The 20,413-nt window shown below is 44.9% G+C and overlaps 1 protein-coding gene across 2 annotated transcripts in view; it reads left to right on the forward strand.

The window, feature by feature from the left end:
- Positions 1 to 20,174, forward strand: part of LAMA3 (laminin subunit alpha 3) — a 256,015-nt gene extending 235,841 nt beyond the window's left edge. Inside the window, exons 65-75 of one of the 2 annotated variants that reach the window (XM_037134081.2) lie at positions 857 to 996; positions 1,575 to 1,706; positions 3,048 to 3,201; positions 6,802 to 6,971; positions 9,969 to 10,152; positions 12,103 to 12,243; positions 14,628 to 14,787; positions 14,895 to 15,025; positions 16,813 to 16,906; positions 18,837 to 18,956; positions 19,714 to 20,174. In XM_037134081.2, coding sequence (XP_036989976.2) covers positions 857 to 996; positions 1,575 to 1,706; positions 3,048 to 3,201; positions 6,802 to 6,971; positions 9,969 to 10,152; positions 12,103 to 12,243; positions 14,628 to 14,787; positions 14,895 to 15,025; positions 16,813 to 16,906; positions 18,837 to 18,956; positions 19,714 to 19,859 — 1,572 coding nt within the window. In that variant the 3' untranslated portion in view covers positions 19,860 to 20,174. The remainder of the gene's footprint in view (positions 1 to 856; positions 997 to 1,574; positions 1,707 to 3,047; positions 3,202 to 6,801; positions 6,972 to 9,968; positions 10,153 to 12,102; positions 12,244 to 14,627; positions 14,788 to 14,894; positions 15,026 to 16,812; positions 16,907 to 18,836; positions 18,957 to 19,713) is intronic. The other variant, XM_037134082.2, reaches the window with a different exon arrangement.
- Positions 20,175 to 20,413: the final 239 nt, after the last annotated feature.

Consider the following 20,413-nt stretch of genomic DNA (forward strand, 5'->3'; position numbering starts at 1 on the left):
TATGCAGGAATCCAAGAAATATCCTGGGAACATGGCCCTCAGCTTTGCAATGGATTAACTAAGAAACATATATCAGTCAGCATTCTTTTACCTAATTCATGATGCATATTGCCAACTGAAAAAAAATCAACATGAAATGAAACTGATATGGCTACAGCCACAACTGTAAAAACTGTTTTAGATTAAAACCTCACTGAAGAATTACATCTTGCCCAAAACTGCAAAAATTGTACTCGATAGAGGAAACAGCAACAAAATTAAAATGACAATTGCTAGCACTACCCATGAGTTTTTGTAAATTAGGAATTGACAGAAAGAATCAAATTATCTTACAAGAATTTAGATCTGCAGAGTTGACATGGGAAAATTAAGCTTCCTAGAAATTATGACCAAAAAATTAAAAATTCATAATGCCTGAACATAAGACATCATTGCTATAATCACATATGAAAAAAATGATAGGTCAAGTCTTTATTCTAAAGTTTATTCAGGAAAGAATTGATCTAATGAAAATAACTTTAGCAAAAAAAGTGAAAATAGAAAAATTTAGAAATGGTTTAACTGTTTTGTATAATTAATGGAGAAATTAAATTGCTTTGTGAATGTAGGTCCATCAAATGCTTTTTGACAAATTCACCAGTGTTGAAATCATTTGCGTAAGATTTTTATATTCATGAGCATGGAGTTAAAATATTTAAAAATAATCTTTAGATTAAAGTACCAAAGTCAAAATATTTGGGTCAAAACACCCTAACTGTTTTATACGCAGTTTTAATTGTAAATTTAGTATCGATACATTCACAATCCTTAAATGCAAATTATTTGCATTGATGGGTATTTCCTATAATGATTTCAGACAAACAGCTTCCACGTCACCCTGGAGGACGGTCACATTGAACTCAGCACCAGGGATAGCAGCAGCCCAATTTTAAAATCAGCGCAGACCTACATGGATGGTTTACTGCATTTTGTGTCTGTTATAAGTGACAGCTCTGGGTGAGTAGAATGGCAGTCTGCCAGAGCTCTAAGAATTTTACTTTATTTAGTTTAATGGTATCTTCTAGTATCTTTTCTTGTGAACTATTTGTCCTTAAGACCGGCACTATTTTACTAGTAAGTCTGGGCCTTCTTCCTGGTTCTATATCAGTTTCCTCACTAAACATTAATCAACATTGGATGGATAAATACATTGCGATGTATTCCAAATGCGAGAATTAAAGGGACATAATGAGAGTGAAGGCCCCACAGCTGCCTGTGACAGCACGGTCCCCAGGGCGCTGGTTAGTTCTCCATCTGGGCACTGGTGACGTCGCTATATTCACATTGCAAAACTCCCTGAGCTATATGCTTTCAAGGTATGTACTTTCTGAATGTGTAGGACACTTTAATAAACATGTGTGCAAAAAGAAGTACACAAAAACATTGTAAATGCTCTCTAAAAATAAGCCCAGTTTACTGAGTTATTGTATGTAAAAGACACTGAGTCTGCGCTGAAGACAGTAAGTTGACCACAGGAGACAACCTTTTTCTTTCCTCAGCACTTCTCACCCTTGTTTTCTTTCCTCCTCTTTCAGACTCCGGCTGCTCATTGATGATCAGCTCCTGAAAAGTAGCCAAAGGTTACAAGGCTCTTCAAGTTCCCAGCAATCTCTGCGTCTGGGCGGGACTAATTTTGAGGGCTGTATCAGCAACGTCTTTTTTCTGAGGTGCGAGCCTTTTTCTCCGTGGGATAAGAATGGCCTGCCGATGCAGATGGCGTCATTGGTTGTTATGGGGTCGGATACCACACACGTCCAAAGAACAACTTTTCTGGCATACCACACACATTAAAAACAAACCAACGACAACAAAAAAGAAAAGAAAAAAAAGAACACGTGGGCCCAGCCTTCCTTTGTAGGAGCAGCTTTGGCACGTAACCTTGGAAAAGGTCTAAATAACATTAGTTTCAGATTATGTTTCAGAAAAATATTCACACAGAAATGTTACTTTGTTTTAATCAAGATTGCATGGTTAGATTTAATCGGTCTCCGAGTTCTCAGGCCAGGAATTACGTGGACTAGTGCAATGCTAGGAGACCAACCGCCACAGCCTTGACATTCCAGAGAGACTAGAGCCGGAGGCTCGCATGCATATGTTTTAATGTTCCGTCCTTGTGATACAAAATGATTATTTTAAGATAAGAGGCAAAACCCTCCCCAGGACAAAGGGAGAGCCCAGAACTGGTCGAGTTGGAAGCTCGGGAGCTTCTATTGTCCCTCAAGGCCCAGACAACAATCATGAGACAAAGCAGACTTATCTGTAGTTCTCATTCAAATGCAGCAAGGAAAACCCTTTCCTGAACTCAGTTCTGAGATTTCCTTGTGTTCACCATCATTCTAGACCAGCAACTTTCAACCTGGGTGGCACAGTGGTGTGCCGCAAGAATTCGTAAAGCATGCAAGACCTGACTACTTAGTCAGGGCCACTGACCTCTTTTCCCTTAGACTGTCAAACAAACAAACCAAAGAATGACAATAGCCAACACAACAATAGCCATTTAGTGTGAATGAATTAAAATGATACCTGTTTTTGGTTGGACATTTTTTGGTGTGCTGCAGAATTTTAGTGACTAGTGTATATGTGCTGTAAGATGAAAAAAGGTTGAAAATCATTGCTGTAGTGCCCACATTTTGCTTCTTTGCATATTTTGTTGTCATATTTCTACACGACACCAGTTCCAAAGAAGGAACTGCAGTATTCTGGCTTTGCCACAACCCTGACCTTTCATAAAGAAAAGCAGAGGAAAAAGAAAAAGAGAAGTTCTTCAAGCCCTGCTGCTGGCAAGGCGCAGTGCTGGGTGTTTTAGGGCTCACACAGGTGGGCAGAGCGCATCCTCATCCTTTGGGAAGAGTCAGTGGTGCCCCCAGGTACAAGGGGCAGTCGAAGGAAAGACCACCCAGAAACCCTGGCAGTAAGAATGTGTGTCATGGGCACAGTCTCTCCTGCCAGCATGTCTTCCTTGGTGTGTCCAAGTTTGGCAGTGGCTTTTCTTTCTGCCCTCATTCCAGGTTATCACAGCGTCCTGGAGTCCTAGATTTGACCACTAAATCCATCCAGAAAGATGTGTCCCTGGGAGGCTGCAGCCTAAACAAACCACCTTTTCTAATGTTGCTTAAAGGTTCTACAAGGTTTAACAGAGCCAAGACTTTCAACATCAACAAGGTAAGTGCTAAACCTTCCCCTGGGTTTTGCTTCTCATGGTCTCACGGTGGGGGGAGGGGCAGACGGGGTATGGGTCATCTGACCCTAAGGCACTCAGTGCCTTCAGGAAGTGGGATCGATGGGTTACCCACAGTTAGATTATGCCAAAATGTCAAGGCGGTTTTCTTTTTACCTTTTATCTTGTATCAGTGAAAATTTGGCAATTTTTGCAGAACGGACTGAGCCTTGACTTCTGTTCCCAAATTTCTATAGCTGATGTCTTGCTCTTTTGACACTTGCAGTAGGTGCAGTAATTGTCTCTAGAATCCAGGGCCCATGCCCCTTCCTGCTGCCCACAGACACCTCTCTGCCCCACCTCTGTGACAGATGCACAATGCACGCAGGCCTTGCTGAGACCCATGTGGCTTGACCTTGACTGCACGCTAGAACATGCGAAGAGCTTGTAAAATCCCAGTGCTCAGGTGGCATCCCACCCAGTTAAGTCAGATGCCCTCGAAGTGGTCCAGATGGCAGAAGTTAGTCAAGTTCCCCTAGGTGATGCTACTGTGCAGTGCTAAAAAGGGGCTGAAAGGAAACAGAATTCCTTGTTTGGAGCAGCAGATGCTTCATGAGGAATTGAACACAGGGTTAGGACTTAAAGAGTTCCTTGTTCTGCCTGAGGTTGATGGTGTGAACTTCCCATGTCTGAGGTTACAATTAACATGATTAATAAAAAACACAGAGCACCTCTGAAGTGCCAGGCATTGCCCTAAGCTCTTTAAGAGGATTTTCTCACTAAATCCGCAAGTAACCTTGTGAGAAAAGTACTCTTACCAGCCCCAGAAACTACTCTTACCAGCCCTTCTCACAGAAAAGGATGTTGTGGTTTAGAAGGGCAAGCAATGTGCCCGAGCTCCCGCAGATGGAGGGTGGAGTTGGAATTCAAACCCAGGCAACCTGACTCCAGAGCCCGCGTGCTCTCAAAAGCTGTCTGCTTCTGTTCCGCACGCTTTTCACTCAGTGTCAGCCACTCACTGCTTCTCTGCCAATATTTCCCTGCTGTACAATGATTTGGGGGAGTTTAATAGATAGTACATAATAAGAAATGTTTTATGCTATTAAGAAGGAATATACTTCATGAATCCCAAAGGATTATCATTTCACAGTTATGGAAAGAATATCTTTAGACCTGCCCCATCAGGAATGAAGTCATACATTCATTTTTTTTTTTACTCTGAGGCTGAAAATTACTGAGAGACTAAATTAGTACAGTGGTAATGGAGACAGAGAGACGGAAATGGATTCAAAGCTATTTAAAAGATGAAATATACATGACAGAGTAATTGAATGTGGGTGGCAAGGGAGAGGCAGGAGTTAATACAATTCCGAGGCATCTAGTCTGGTGTGGATGCTGGATGGATGGAGATGCCACTGTGGAAAGAGGACAGAACAAGTATTTGGAGGGAAAGAGAAGGAGGGGAGTTTTGTGGCATATTTAGTGGCAGGCGCCTGCAGGACATTTGGGTAGAGAAAGCTGCCAGGAGACTGTCAGGCGTCTCTGAGTGGGCCTTTCACGGTATCTCCTACTTGATGGGGGAGACTCCGGTAAATACACTATACTTAAATTTCCCCCTGTTGTGTGCAAGCCCCCAGATTAGATGGAATAAGACACTGATTCTGCCTCACCAGCCCAGTAACAGAGAAAGCAACAGAGCTCTGTGTCCTATGACTTTGGGTCCGACGCCCTGGGTGTGTATCAGGTGGCATCACATACTAGGTATATGACCTTGAATGATTTAACCTCCCTGTGCGTCTACTTCCTGCAACATAAATGAGGATATATAATAGTACTCTCTCATGGTGCTGTGAGGATTAAATGAGGTAAGAAACATAGAACATGTAAAAAAGTGCCTGGCACATGATACCCAGGCAATAAATATTAGCTATTATTATTATTATTCACACTAATAACCTAAGTGAAAGGGACAAAACATGCAACATGGTACAGCGGAAATTTTTCTGCTGCAGAGATCAGGGAGGTCTCTTTGGAGGAGGTGATGCATGGACTGGGACTGGAGTATGGGTTGAATTCAGACAGGTGAGTGTTGTTGCTACAGGAGCAGAAGTCCGAAGTGGGGAGGCGGGGCATGGGCAGAACTTGCAGGTAAAAGACTTTTTATGTGCATTCTGTCTGATCATCACACGTCTTCACACCATCTCACACTCAGCACACCCCTCTGAGAGCAGAATTAAATGCCAACTTCACAGGTCAGGAAGTTGAGTCTCAGAGAGGTTAAGAAAGACTTGTCCCGTCAGTGAACAGTAGATTCAGAATGGAAGCTTAGGGCTGTAGAATCACCTTCACATGCTCTTCCCACGTGGTGTCTGCAGGCTTAAGAAACTTGGTGAACAGGGCGAATGTGGTGGAGAAAAGAGACTGGGGGAGATAAGCTTAGAATCACATTTGAAGCAAATCAGACGCATCTTGGGTGGCCTGATCTAATTTTGACATTTTTCTGTAATTAACACGAAGCCATTAAAAGGAGTGCGTTTGTTGCAGAGCTTCGCATCTTCAGCTGCAGTCCGGGTCCAGAAACTGGCTCTGGTTTTAAGCAATTCACTTAACTTTCGAGTGATCGAACATCTCCACTCAGCAATGTGCAAGCATAGAATGTTTTAAGTAACTGATTTGCATTCCAAGCATCTTATCTAGGAATTGGGTCAGGGAGGAAGACCGGGTTTTGTAGGAATCTGAATCTGTTGGGAAGCCTTCAGCTGTCAGCTGCAGAAAACCCACTGCAAAACGGTTTGACCAGTAAGGGGGCTACTGTGTCACATGGATGGACACAGGAGGGGCTTGAGGCGTGGCACGTCAGGACTGGGCCCTGCTTCTGCATGGCTGTCTGGGCTCTGTGCTGCACAGCTGAGGGTGACATGTCCTTACGTGGCAATGCCCAGCACCAGAAGCGCTGATCTGCCTGGGAAAGGTGTGGACGGGTCATTGACATCTGGGCTTTGTAGTGGAGAAAAGCAGGGGCGGGCTAGTGAGTCTTGATTTCTTCCAACAGTTTTTCTGGTCACATCTGATACTTATTATGGTTGTTTTGTGCATTAAAACTCAGTCCCATTCATGAGTCCAAAGCACTGTCGAGCTCAGACTTCTGTGCATGGGTCAAGTTTGATGAAAGTGAGAACAGATCGTGGGCCCCCACAGCGTTGGCCCCCTGCTCTTTTGATCCTCTCACTGCCCCCTGCTAAAGCCCAAGTGAACGGCCCATGGGAGGTGGAAGGCTGGCATTTCCACATCCCACTGGCTGGCTGTCTAGGCCTCGGTGCTGCCAACCCAATGCTGTCTCTCAGGGGACACTGTGGTTCCAGCGAAGCCCCAAGGTAGAGAGGGGCTCTGGACACGGCTGCTTCCAGGTGCAGCACCGCCAGGACAAAGAGCAGACTTCTGTAGGATGGGCACGACACCTATCCTTCCCAAGGATGAGCTCGTGTGCATTGAATTCCTCTCTTAGGATCCAAGGTAAAAACTGCTAAGCGCTTAGCAAGCTAAGCGTTCTTCATTCTTCCTCATGACAATTAGCAACCCTAATTTGGCTCTTCTTTCCCACGCAGCCCATGCAGGACACACCAGTGGCCTCCCCAAGGAGCGTGCAGCCGTGGCAGAATGCTCAGTCTTGCCCCTCCCCTCCCAGGACCCACGCCAGTCACGGAGCCCTCAGGTTTGGGAACAGTCCCACCAGCTACTTGATATTCATGCTTCCCCAGGAGTTGCTAAAACCAAGGTATTATTTAATTTTCCTGCCCCTGTACCAACTCAGAACCTGCATCTATAGCTTCACTCCAGGTCAGGCTAGCTGACGTGAAACTGTGCACCTCCACTTTCATGAAAAGAGGTGCCGGCCTGCACAGGACAGGCAGCGTGGTTGCCCAAGCAGGCGCCTGCCCAGCAGCTGGAGGGCACACGTGATGTGCACGCCTCTGAGGCTGGAACAGTCAGCTCGGCTCTGGTTTAGAACTGACAGTGTTCTAAAAATAAGGCTGATAATTCTTTCCAAAGCTGCTATTTATTTCCATGACAAACCACCTTTCTTCTCCTGCATTCCATAATCAGAGGAAAATCATTCTTTTCGGTAGACTCTGCCAGATAGATCATTTTTATAGGATACATTTGGACTTTTTGTGCTAACAAGTTGCATCTCTTTGGGGGAAAAAGAAATGAGCAGAGACGTTAATTATGTCAGAAAAATAGAAGAACAAGGTTTGTCATTTTCATGTGAGTTGAAGGAGGCCTAAATAAAAATGTGCCAAAAACCCCTTTATGACTTACCTACAGGAGCAGAATTTTTCAGGGGTCCAAGAGACCTGGCTTTCAGGCCTTTGCTGGCTGTATGAGCTCGGGCCATATGCCAGTTCCTCCAGGCTGGAGAGGTCAGGATGAGGTTAGATGTGCAGGAGATTTATCATTCCCGGGGAAGGTAAAGGGGGAGGGGGCAGGAGCTGGCGAGGGGAGCCTTTAGTTGAGAGAGGGGCCTGCCACCAGTGGGAGGAGAGGGGAGGGAAGGGGTGGGTGGGAAGGGCCTCACACTGCAGTGCGGCTCTGAGGAAGTCAGGCTTCCTACCGCCACCCTTTTTTTGGGTGTTAATCTGTTAGTCTTTTCTGAAAGTTGCTCTAAGAAATCATTCTGGAGAGGAAATGTCAAGTCTACTGACGAAGCCCACATATGTAAAGTACTCAAATTGTGTAGCAAGTCTGCCTTCCCTTAAGCTGGCTGACCCTCCGTTTTTCCAAAGCTCCGCGCTAATGCAGGTATACCACAGAAGTATTGAGCGGTGTCACCGTCTGGTTGGTTTCATTTAACAAATATAGATTAAAAAAATTGAAGAACATTACCCTTAAGGAAACTTGCAAATTGAAGAATTAAAGTGCATCTCATTGTTTGCTCCGCCTCACATGATGAAAACACGAAGAGAAATTAATGTGATTTTCTTCCGCTTCCTTATTCTGACTCCAAATTTTTCTTATACCATTTAATTCAATTCAGTTACTATTCTTAAGTGCCTACTGACTGCACAGCACTGGGGATGAAGCTTTAAGCAGGGTGGACCCGGTTCCTGCCCTCTGTCGGGTCTGCACTTAGACACGAACCACGAGGAATGGGTGATGGCAGCCTGTTAACACCTGTATCTCCCACTGCACCTTCCTGTGCACCTTGGGCACCTGTCGCAGTGCACCTGTGCGCCATAAACAGCTCAAGGAGCGAGATGTGCATTACTGCATCCCAGTCGCCACCACAGTGCCTTATACATGCTACACACTCATTATATGTTTGTTAAATGAACGAATAAATAAGTGGGTGCATGGATAGATGAATGTATGTGAGTTTTCATGGAAAGTAAAGCCTGTTTAGCCACATGTATATATGATATGTAACCATCATGCAAATGAATATTAACTTTGATTCTCCGCTTTTACTGCATGATGGTTGCTTAATTCCTGTTTTATCAGAGGTGGAGTATTGAGGTCCGAGAAACAAAGGTGGGTGGGTGAAGGTGGATCTGCACTCCTGTGCCTCAGTGTTAAATGTGTCTTATAGAAAGAAAATGCTTTCCCGATGCTTCAATGAAACCCTTGTTATTCACATTATCCCCCAACCCCTCCTTATGCCTTCTCCTTGTATGTACACAAGATAGAATGCCTGTCCTCAGGGGGTAAATATATGTGAGGTGAGCTGCTCCCAGAGACACACTGTGTGGTTTCACTCGCACTGGGTGCCCAGAGCGGTGAAGTTCAGGGACGGGATATGGAATGGTGGCTGCCACAGGCCGGGGGAGAGGAAATACAGAGTTGTTGTTTAATGGGTACAGTGTTTCAGTTTTGCAAGGTGAAAGGAGTTCTGGGGATAGGCTGTACAATGTCTGAGTGTACTTAACACTCTGAAGTGAATGCTTTAAAATGGTTAAGATGCTAAATTTTATGTTATGCGTATTTTAGCATAATTTTTAAAACGTCACCCGAGGATATGTTTATTGATTTTAGAGAGAGAGAAAGGGGGGGGAGAAAGAGAGAAAAACACCAATCGGTTGCCTCCCATACTGTCAAACAGGGATCAAACCCATAACGTGGGAAGTGCCCTGACCAGGAATCAAACTCACAACCTTTTCACATACAGGACGATACTCCAACCAACTGAGCCTGACTGGCGCTACTGTAATTTTTTTAATGTTGATTTTTTTTTTTAAGTAAGACATCTTCCTCCTTGCCATGTGCTGGGACTTACCCCATCAGCTAAGCTTGGTGTGGAACTTCCACGTTATTCCCAGACTCAGCAAGGAACTTATACAACACAACTTCTAACAGCTAAATAAATGAGTTTTTAAAATTCCCAGAGCCCTAGCTGGTTGCTCAGCTGGGGCATCGTCCCCTACACCAAAAGGTTGTGGGTTTGATTGCCAGTCGGGGCACATACACGTAGGTTTCGGGTTCTATCCCCAGCTGAGGCACATGGGGAGGCAATGGATCAATGCGTCTCTCTCACATCAGTGTTTCTCTCCCCCTTCCTTTCTCTCTTCCTCTCTTTCTAAAATCAGTAAACATAACCTCAGGTGAGGATTTTTAAAAAGCTCCCAGAGAGACAGGCCATTTAATCAGCACATGTCTGCGTATGTAAATAATGGGGATTGGGATGTTTGCTCCTCACCCTCTCTCCCAGCTTTGAAGATTTGAAAACACTAGAAGCCTCTACCTCCCTTCCTTGCCTGTTGCTCTCTTTTCCCCACAGGCCACAGTTTGCTGTGGACATGCAGACGACATCCTCCCGAGGGCTTGTGTTTTACACAGGCACCCAGAACTCCTTTCTGGCTCTTTACCTCTCAAAGGGCCATCCGGTCCTTGCTTTGGGGGCGGAAGAGAAAAAGCTGAGGCTCAAGAGCAAAAAGAAGTGCAACGACGGGCAGTGGCACACGGTAAGCGCCGGGGCTGTGCCAGAACCTCAGCACTGGGGACGGCTGCACACGCCGTGCCCGGGAGCCACCTTAGACGCCACGATGGCTCTCCTCACTGCTTCTTCAGTCCCCTCCCGTCTCTCTGGGGTGTCTCACTCACCTTGCCTGCTCCCACCCCAGCTTCCTGGACCATTTCTCTCCTTCAGAACAATTTCCAGGTCTCCAGTCCCTTCTGTGAACCTTCTCCATAGAAAAAGTAGAAAGCCACATCTCGTGCTGGTTGGGTAGCTCAGTTAGTTGAAGCATCATCCCGTGCACCGAAAGGCTGTGGATTTGATGCCTGGTCAGGGCACACACCTAGGTTGCAGGTGTGGCCCCGGTCAGGTTTTAAATGAGAGACAGCTGATATCTATCTCTCTCTCCACCCCCCTCTCAAGTCCTTAAATCAGTAAATGTATCCTTGGACAAGGATTAAAGAAAAAAACACATATCTAGCCTTCTAGCTCTTGCCTTCAGACATCCCAGATTTAAAGAAATACAGTTTGAAGCAAGAAGGGACCTATATATTTTTTTTGATAAGGGAACTAGAACTCAGAAAAGTTAAGTCATTTGACAGGTTGTACTCAGTTAACGAGTAGTTAATGAGCTGCCATCCTGGAGCATATAAACAACCCCTCCACCCCCTATAATGTCAGGTGCTGGTAAGTATTTTGAGAAAATAGTAAAGCAAAGTAAGGAAGTAACTGAGTAGAGAGACTGTTTCAGACAGAGTAGTGAAAAAAGGCCTCCTCCAGGATGTGACAACCACACGAAGTTATCGGGAGGGTGTTTCAGGCAGAGGGAACAGCAGGTGCGAAGACCACGAGGTAGGAGTTAGCTGAGCAAACAGACAAGAAAGGATAAGAAATGGGATTCCAAAGCAAGGCAGGGCCCACATAATGAAAGCTTTGAAGACCAAGGTAAGGGTTTTAAATTTTATTCTGAGTGTCTCTGAAGCTTTTGAAGAGTCTAAAACAAAAACAAAAAAAGTGGAGCATTGCATGAACAGACTTATATTTTCAAAACTCTCTTTAGCTGAAGAGACTAAAAGAGGGTAAAGTAGAAGTAGGTAGACCAGATGGATGCTAGTGCCTTTGCTTTGAGAGACTGTGGTGGAGGTAGAAGTGGACCCTCCATGTAGATTGCATGTAGAGTGTGAGAGAAAGAGGAGGCAATGTTGAGTCCTGAGATTAATTAGAACCAGCAATCGTGTCGAAGGTGCAACTTTTGCTGAGATGAAAAAGATGGGGTGGCTGTGGCCGGGGAAGGAGCCTGCAGAGCTGGGTCAAAGTCGGAGCTCCAGTGTGAACGTCCCAGAGCTGAGCTACCTGTCAGACGTGTCAGGAGAGAGTAGAGGCCAGAGGTCACAGCTGAGTGTATAAACTGGGGAGCTATTAGTGAGTAGCCTCATAGCCATGAGGTTCACCGTGGAGCCCGGATATCCTGACTTCTAGCAGAGAGTCTACAACACTTGCTCTTCTTGTTGACGGAGAAGTAGCCACACACCCCTTCCTCCGAGCTCTGCTCAGGGGAGCACGTGACTCCCCGCCCCGCTGCTAGGTCTGCACAAGCCACTACTGCCCTTGGTTACATGGGTGTATGTATATTCCTTTAGTTCTTCATGTGTTTTTGTTTTTCATAAGTTTTCAGACTAACTATGTCTTTATTAGTTCACTTTTGAGCAACTTGGGGTCTTTCTTTTTCTGCTCACATGTTTAGCTTATTTGTTTAATATCTAATATAACCCTACAAAATGATGATGATGAGGAGGAGGAGGATGAGGATGAGGAAAATGACAACCCTAGAGAGAAAAATCTATGATTTTTAAAAGCTACTTGAAGGAATGAAAAAACACTTTTTAAAAATTTCCCATGGCAGCAGCAATTGTCAAAGGCAAAAAAATGTGATTAACTTATATTCTTCACTCTTAAGGTGGCCTTCGGGCAAGATGGAGAGAAGTGGCGCCTGGTTGTAGATGGTCTGAGGGCCTGGGAGGCCAGCTGGCCTGGAAATTCCACCTTCAGCCTCCGCACACCAGTTTACCTGGGATCGTCTCTGTCAGGGAAACCAAAGGTGAGTAGTTACGCTTCGGAACCAAGGATAAATAATTCACTTTATAACATAATCGTTATAATTATACGAGGTATTCTGGATTATAGACATACTCTCAGCGATTTTTAAAATAATCTGATTAATGTCTATAAGCCCACAGAGAGATGCACCTTCCCCATTCCCAGCCTTTCGTTTTAAAGGTGCAGTTTAAGACACAGGCAGGCCCTGAAGGAGTGAGCCCAGGGCTTCGCCATGGCTCTAGAGATGTGGCTCTCTTAGCTTCTCTTCTAGGGAATGCAGAGACAGAGGTTTTAGGTTGTGGGTGGGGGTTTTGGTTAGGATAATGTTTTTCAGACTTGAGCAGCATGTGCCACCTTCATCGTCTTTGCCATACCCAGGGAGACGGTCATTCAATAGTTTGCTCTCAATCAACTCACTGTTCGATTTAAATTTGTTTTTAAAGGATCTCCTTTTCACTCTGCTAAATGGAAACCCACTATTCTTAACCATAAATAGTAGGTAACCGCCAAAATCAACATGTGAATCAAAGTATTTAAAGAGTCTGGCTAGACAGTGTTGCCTGCACTCCCTTCACATAGAGAAAAAGGAGCTTGACAAGTAATTGAGAGGCATTTAAACCACGTTAGCACAAAACAGAAATATGTTCCTCACCCTGAATATGTGTTTTAATGTTATTCGGTGTCTAAGGTAAAAATTATATCAAGAACAAAACTAGGGGGAACTTTGGGCTAAGGGAAAGTCACAAGCCCATCTATTCCCCAGGAAGGAGGGATATGTCCCTGGATCCGTCAAGTTCAATGGCGCCGATGGGGCCACAGATTTAGGGTTGAGCTCTGCAGTGCCTTCTCCCTTCCCACACTGCCAGGGCACACTTTGCACCTAGTTTGCTTGGGGCAGCTGTGCCCACTCTCAGTTCTCTCAGGTTTGCTTTTTTCTCTGACAAGGTTAACTAAGATGTTTCTGTCAGCAGCTCAGGCCGTCAGCTCTTCTTCCAGTGTGGCGTAGAGATGCCAAAAGGTGGGACACACCCTTGCGAGTTTCGGTGTCAGGCTATGGCCTGTCTTGGAGAGTGGGAGCTGGGTGTCAGCTACCAGCTCATTAGTGTTGTACACAATGGAAAATCTGAAAAGACTAAAAATTTCACAGGAGGCCCAGTCATTACTTTCTTGTGGACACACACCACACGCCTCTCTGATATCCCCTTATTCGCTTAAAATCATCATGCCTTGCATCTGTCATGTAGGCTTCCGGGTCCTAAAGGCATTAACTCTAGAAGGGAGTTTAGGGATTTAATTCAGCAATTGTTCACTATTTTTTTTTTAGAATTTTGTGAAAGCTGCAACAACATGGATGGAACTGGAAAGCATTATGCTGAGTGAAATAGGCCAGGCATTGAAGGACAAATCCCATATGATCTCACCTTTGACAGGAAGCTAAACAACAAAACAAACAAGCAAACAGAATAAAAACAGACACTGAAATAGAGAACAAGGGGACAGTGACCAGAGGGGAGAGGGGAGGGAATTTAAGGGGAAAAATGGGGAGGGATTTTGAGGAACAAGTATGAAAGACACAGGGTTGAGGACTGGGGGGGAGGTGGGGAGACGGGGCAGGGGGGGGCTGGGATGGGAGAAATAGACAAAAAAAAACTGTACTTGAAAAATAACTAAATAAAAATTAAAAAAAAAAGCTACAGTCCCTCTCCCCAGGAAAACGCACATGCAGAGGATATCTGGTGTATAATTTCAGGGAGCCCAGGGCCCAGAAGTGCATCCCTAGGCCCCGGGGGAGGGTTGCTGTTCAGACCCACCTGCATGTCAGGCAGCATGGGGCTCAGGCAAGCCCACCGATGCTGCACACAGTGTCTCATTTTAACTCCAGTGCGTTCAGAGAGTCCAATGGTATAGGGAACCTTTTTATACTTTACTGTTTGGAATGTTTTGGCCTCTTTCTTCAGCCAGCTGCCCTGCATTAAGCAACCACATGAACTCATGAAACCCTAAGAAGTAGTTTGTACCTGCAAAGAGCGGGTGAGATCTGTGCCAAATAAGGTGGAACTTCCCCTGTTGCGGCTCCATCTGCGTGGCCCAGAGTCGGGGCACCCTCCCGTTCTTGTTCCAGCACTCACAAACTACCTCCACCAGCCTGTTCTCTGCATACATACCACCTTCAAACTTTGACAACCCACCACGATGTCTGGTATCCAGGTTGTTCCTAGAACTGTGTGCAGGGAGCCAAATGGAAGTCAAGCCCACATGACCCTTTGAAACAGAAGGAATGAATTCCCAACCTTCTGCCTTTAGCAGACAGCTGCCCCTGCCCTTAACCATGGCATCTGAAAGTTGTGGGTAATGAAGTTTGCTCTCTCTTCTGCTTGGTTGCAGAGCCTTCCCCGAAAGAACTTTGCGGGATGCCTGAGGAACTTTCAGTTGGATTCAAAACCACTAGACACCCCTTCTGAAAGCTTTGGGGTGTCTCCCTGCTTGCCTGGCTCTTTGGAGAAAGGCATTTATTTCTCCCAAGAAGACGGTCACATCAAACTAGGTAAGAAGCAATTTGGAAGAGTTTATGTCTTTGGGTCTGAAGAACTCCATCCTTTTTTTTTGACTTACAATGTTTTAACTGTTCATTCATTTTTTTTTCTTTTGAAGCTAACTCTGTGTTGTTGGGGCCAGAATTTAAGCTCCTTTTCAGCATTCGTCCAAGAAGTCTCACTGGAATGCTAATACACATTGGCAGTCACCCCGGGAGGCACCTGTGTGTTTACATGGAAGCAGGAAAGGTGTGTAGTAGTCTGATGACGTGGAAGGCATGCCAATTTACGTTAGAAGCAGGTTCCACTTCTGGAGACCATACTAGGGGAAGTAATGATAGAGAGTGAATCCAATCTTGTATTTAAGAGACCTGACTCCAGGGCTGACTCACCCCTTCCCTTTAGCAAGGAATGTAACCATATCATATTTTCTGTTCTTCATCTTTAAAAGTAGGAAAACTCAAACAAGCTGGGCTGAATTCCAGCTGCACCACTTAGCTGTATGACCTTAGGGAAGTTTCTTCACCTCTTTCAGACTCAATTTCTTTATCTTTAGAGTGTAGATAATTATGCTTGTATCTTAGGGCATCTATCAAGAGACTACAAACTGCCACACACTCCATAAATGGTCATTTTCCTCTTCTGCCCCTCACCCTTGCCTCATCTCTACTTTTATTTCTAAGCGCAGTGCCAGAATTCATGGCACACCTTTTCTCACCAGATGCTCAAACCATGTCCCACCTGTGCCCACGCCCTGTCCACTGAATCAGTTTGAGATCCCTCCCCCCCGTCCGTTCTGCACAACGTACCAGGCCCCCTGGTCCTGCAGCCATGCTGGCCACCAGATCTCCACCAGCTTCCTTTCCAGGTCATGTTCTCCAGGGTCTGTTTCTGCAACTCCGTCTGTCCCATTGCTCACAGGCTCTGTCAATATCCTACTTTCATTACCCAGTTATATTGCTTTTCTCTTCACAAAAATCTCTTTAAAACCAAAATTTTCTAGGAAGCCTCTCTTAACCAAGGCCTCAAGGCAAAGATCAATAATGTGCCATTTTCTTCCACCTGCCTCCTTCCACATTTTATTAAATGTGAGGGGAGAACACCCAGAAGAAAATAAAATCACCCAAACTCCTAGAAGAACACATTTAAAAAAAAAAGTTACAGCCTTTAAGTCTGAGCAGGCCTCTGAGAGGCCGGAGAAGCAAGCAACTATCCACTTGCCAGCAGTCAAGAGATGGCTGGCTTTTCAGGCGGCGGTTTTTGGGGACAGTCTCCAGTGAGAGTGTCTGGAGGGGAAATAATCACAGAAGTTGGTTACGAGACCTGATGACAGAAGTCACATTGTTTAGCTAGAAGGTTCCCTGAGAATGGGCTGCACTGTCTAGCTACACGCACATTAAATGTAAATTACTTGTCAACACTTAGTCCTCTCATCTCATTCACCTTAGTTCGGTGCTTGGAGAATCCTGGCCCAGAGAATGAGAATGTGGGATTTTACACAGTAACGTGCTGAGTGCCCGACCTCTGACACGTGACCAGTGCAAATCCAGTCACTTAGTTTGTAGAATTCCTTGAATTCAAACCCTTCTGCAGTCATGTATTCATGGCATTATTTTAATGGGCTGGCCCTAGCAGCAGCATGTAAGCCTCAGCCAGCATTTTTGCCTTCCAGATTTTACATGCCCTTCTAAACCAAGCCACTGTCACATCTAATGGCCAAGGAGGTCTTCCATGCTAATTGGTAACCTCCAAGGAGGCCTGATGGGTGGAGTTCCGATGCAGAAGGAAGAGCTTATAGCCTTTTGCAGCAACTTCAGGCAGAACTCTAAGTTTGTAGCTTGCTGGCTTTGAAGGATACACCAGAGAGATTCTTGCAAAGTCTTGGACCCCATGTGATCACTTGGTGTGGGTGGGGGAACTTGTATCTGAAGTGCTCTTGGGCTGTCAGGGTGGAAGAGTTGGGGAGGGAAGAGGTCAGAGGAAGTTGGCTCCACCTGTCTTTCTGAAGGAAATTGGAAAATGCATGTGTGTTGCAGGTCATGGCTTCTGTGGACAGTGAGGCAGGTGGCATCTTGACATCAGTCACACCAAAGCAGTCTCTGTGCGATGGACAGTGGCACTCAGTGACAGGTATGATGTCCAGTAACCTCTCGTTCACACACTGAAACAATCTCCCTTTTCATCCGACTTGAATGTCCCAAATGCAGCCTGTGTTCATGAATCCATTAGTGTCTGACCAAGGTCAGCCCACCAGATTAAAACTATAAACCCAAATTCATTTTAGAGTATAATAAAGAATAAAAAAGCATTTATTGAGCAAAAGGAGCTGCAGCCTAGGAGACACAAATTCAGGTAGCAACCTAAATTGCATTCCATTGAGACAAAGGGGAAGCCATCTTTCATAATGAAAGTTCCCAATTTTATGCAAATAATGTTTCTAAATTTTGTGATTCTGATTGGTCAATACAGAGGTGAATGAGGATACAATGTGTATAGATCTGATTGGATAGGGCAGATCTCGGTCCATCGGTCAAAAATTAACCTGCTGTGGTTTGTTGACTCAAACGACGTAAACAATCAGGACATATGGGCTGTCCAACCTGTGGCCCAGAATGGCTATGAATGTGGCCCAACACAAAATCGTAAATTTACTTAAAACATTGTGAGATTTTTTTTATGTGTGATTATGTGTCACAATGTATTTAACACGTGGCCCAGAGAAGCCAAGAGGTTGGACCCCTCTGCTTGTGCAGGAAGCTGAGGGGTCAGCCTGAGGCTCTTCTCAGTATGTAGAGTATGCAAGGAGCCGCTGTCAGCAAATGGCCTCCAGACTCTTATTAGTCATAAACTTTGGACTCTGGGTGGATCATGAGGAGTCCATGTCAGCAAATAAATTCCTTCTTAGGCTTCACATCAGATGACTATTCTCAGGGTCCACAACACGGTGAGGACATGTTCCTTCTCACACCCACTGTGTTTATGTAATTCCTGGGTGCAGCTTCCAGTTCTCTGTAACATTCTGACATTTTTGGTTTTTGAGCCCACAGAAGTGATAAGCTGTGTTTGTTTTTAAGGTGGTATGACACTGTGATTAAGATTTTGAGTCCGAAGTCGAAAGGAACGGAGGTCCAATCTCAATCCCAGCCCTTTCCTGTGGGACCTTGAGCACGCTACTACTTAATTGCTCTTCATAGTCTATCTCCTCATCTATACAATGGAGATAAAAAGAGTTATATACTTCCCAGGGTTGTGGAAACTAAATGGGATAATTACATAAAGTGCTTAGAGTCCAATATGTAGTAAGTGCTCAGTAAATATTTGCTCTTACTATCGTTAAAGTTCAATGTTGGGTTTTTTTATGTACCCATTTAAGATGAATGCAAATGATTTAGACAAACCACTGGACAGCGAGCAAGTACAGCCTTTCTCTCAGCCTGCTCTCTGCTGTTTTATGAATAATTTTAGACACAAGTTTAGAGATATATTAACCTATGCTGGCTAAAATATCTTTGTAAAAAACTAGTCTTTTCTTGCCTAATTTGAAAGCTAACAACATTCCTGTCAGTGAAGATTATTAACATGGGTAGAATTACTTAGAGGCACAAAAGCGACTGTCTTGGAGTTAGTTTCCAGAAGTCATTGTCCTCTTGGGAAGAAGCTGAGGTCACATGACATAAGCATGGTTTCTGGTGACGGAAGACCAGGGTCTGACAGGAGACCAGGAGACCATGCAACTTATGACCAAACCGTCTTGTCAAGCTCCTCAATGCCTGAGAATCAGTCTCTTATGTGGGAAATGGGAGTGATAATGCCTCTCTCATAAAGTTTAAAGATTAAATTCTGTAATAAACGTGGAAGCACCTAAACACCACCTGGTGTGGAGAAATTGACTAGTATGTCTGAGTTGACTGAATTCCTGAGAACAGTGCTCCCACCATTCCGACGGCAATGAGTTCGGAGAAGCCAGTGGCTGCGCACTGGTGTAGGCATTGAACAGTGGGCAGGGCTCTCCTCGGGTGGAGCTGAGCAGTACCACCTGACCAGCTTGCTTCCCCTGCAGTCACCATAAAACAACACATCCTGCTCCTGGAGCTGGATGCAGACAAGAGCTACACAGCCGGACGGCTCCCCTTCCCACCTGCAGGCACTCAGGAGCCCCTGTACATCGGAGGTGTCCCAGGTAACTTTCATCATGACTTCCATACTATGTTGTCCCCTGTCAGTTCTTAACATTTCCATTTTAACCCAACAAATGCGATACCCCAGCCCGTGGGTCATCAGGAGAGCTGTACGGTGGAAATGCTGAGGCCCTTTGCTCCAGCACATGGGGACACCCAGTTGCAGCATCGGGCACATTTCATGGCAGCCCAGGCCACACCGCTGCTGCTTCCTCCTGTCCCATGCCTGTAATTTACAAGCCTCTCTTAAGAGGCTGCCTTAACCAAGAAGCCTGATATCAGCAAAGAATCAGGAAGGGGGCTGGGAAGCTGGCCTCTCCTCTCCAGACATTGTTTCCCTGGTGAGTTATTAAGCTTCATGGGGCCAGAATGGGACAGTCAGGCAGGTTGAGATGAAATAAGTTCAGGACTGGAATTTTGCCCGAAAAGAGTCTTGTCATTCTTCATTGTTTTATGTCCCTCCAGATAGTTTGGTCATTAATTTCACAGGTCTTCCATGACCCATAAAAAGCACTTGCATTCAGAGTTATTACCTATTGATTTGGGCTGTGGAATCTCCTTCTTTGAAGAATTTGAACAGTGGCCTTGTGCTGATTTATCACAGTGGGCGGGGTGTTGGTACCTGCTTAAATGGAGGAAATGACTGGGTCGGCTGAGGCTCTGGGTCCCTTTAACTCTAGTTTGACTACTTTTTAAATTGGGTGCATTCATTTGACAGTATGAATTATCTATTGAATGTCTCTCCTTTTCCTCCTTTAGCCCATTTGAAGACCCTGAAGCTCCCTGTGTGGAGATCATTTTTCGGCTGCCTGAAGAATATTCAAGTCAACCACATCCCCATCCCTGTCACTAAAGCTATGCAAGTCCAGGGAACTGTGAGTCTGAATGGCTGTCCTGACCACTGACTCAAACCAGTTCCACAGTGAGGAAATTCGCCTTTAAAGCACTGATTCCCAACATACCTCCCACTCCCTGCTCAAGGTCATTCTTGACTTAAGACACCATGAGGGTGGGTTTAATAGCAAATCCAGTTTTGAACTTTGACCACACATAACCAACATTTTGGCATTCGGTGCAACATATGTGTTTTATATAAAAATCCCATTTCTTGACAATGACCAAATTGTTATATGCTTTCGGTAATATCATTTTTCACTAAAAATGAGATGTCTTTTAAAGAACATTATTTTCCACTTGTTAAAAATAAATAATCTTTTAAAGCACTTTAAAAATATAAAAATTTTATATCTGTTAAGGGGTTATAATTTATGAGGTTAAATTAATGCAGTGTACTCTTTAATTTATGATGTTTTAGTAACATAAAGCCAGTGACTTGATGGTCTTCATTAGTCATAATAATTCTTCAGCACCTGTTCAATGGGCATGTGCCCCCTGCCACACAGTTTTCTACAAATGACTATTGAGCATAACTGGTAGGTGCTGTGTGTGCTCAGTGTTG

Source organism: Artibeus jamaicensis, unplaced genomic scaffold, assembly GCF_021234435.1.
Source record: "Artibeus jamaicensis isolate MK-2021 breed Jamaican fruit bat unplaced genomic scaffold, CSHL_Jam_final contig_354, whole genome shotgun sequence".
In the NCBI taxonomy this organism is placed as follows: domain Eukaryota; kingdom Metazoa; phylum Chordata; class Mammalia; order Chiroptera; family Phyllostomidae; genus Artibeus; species Artibeus jamaicensis.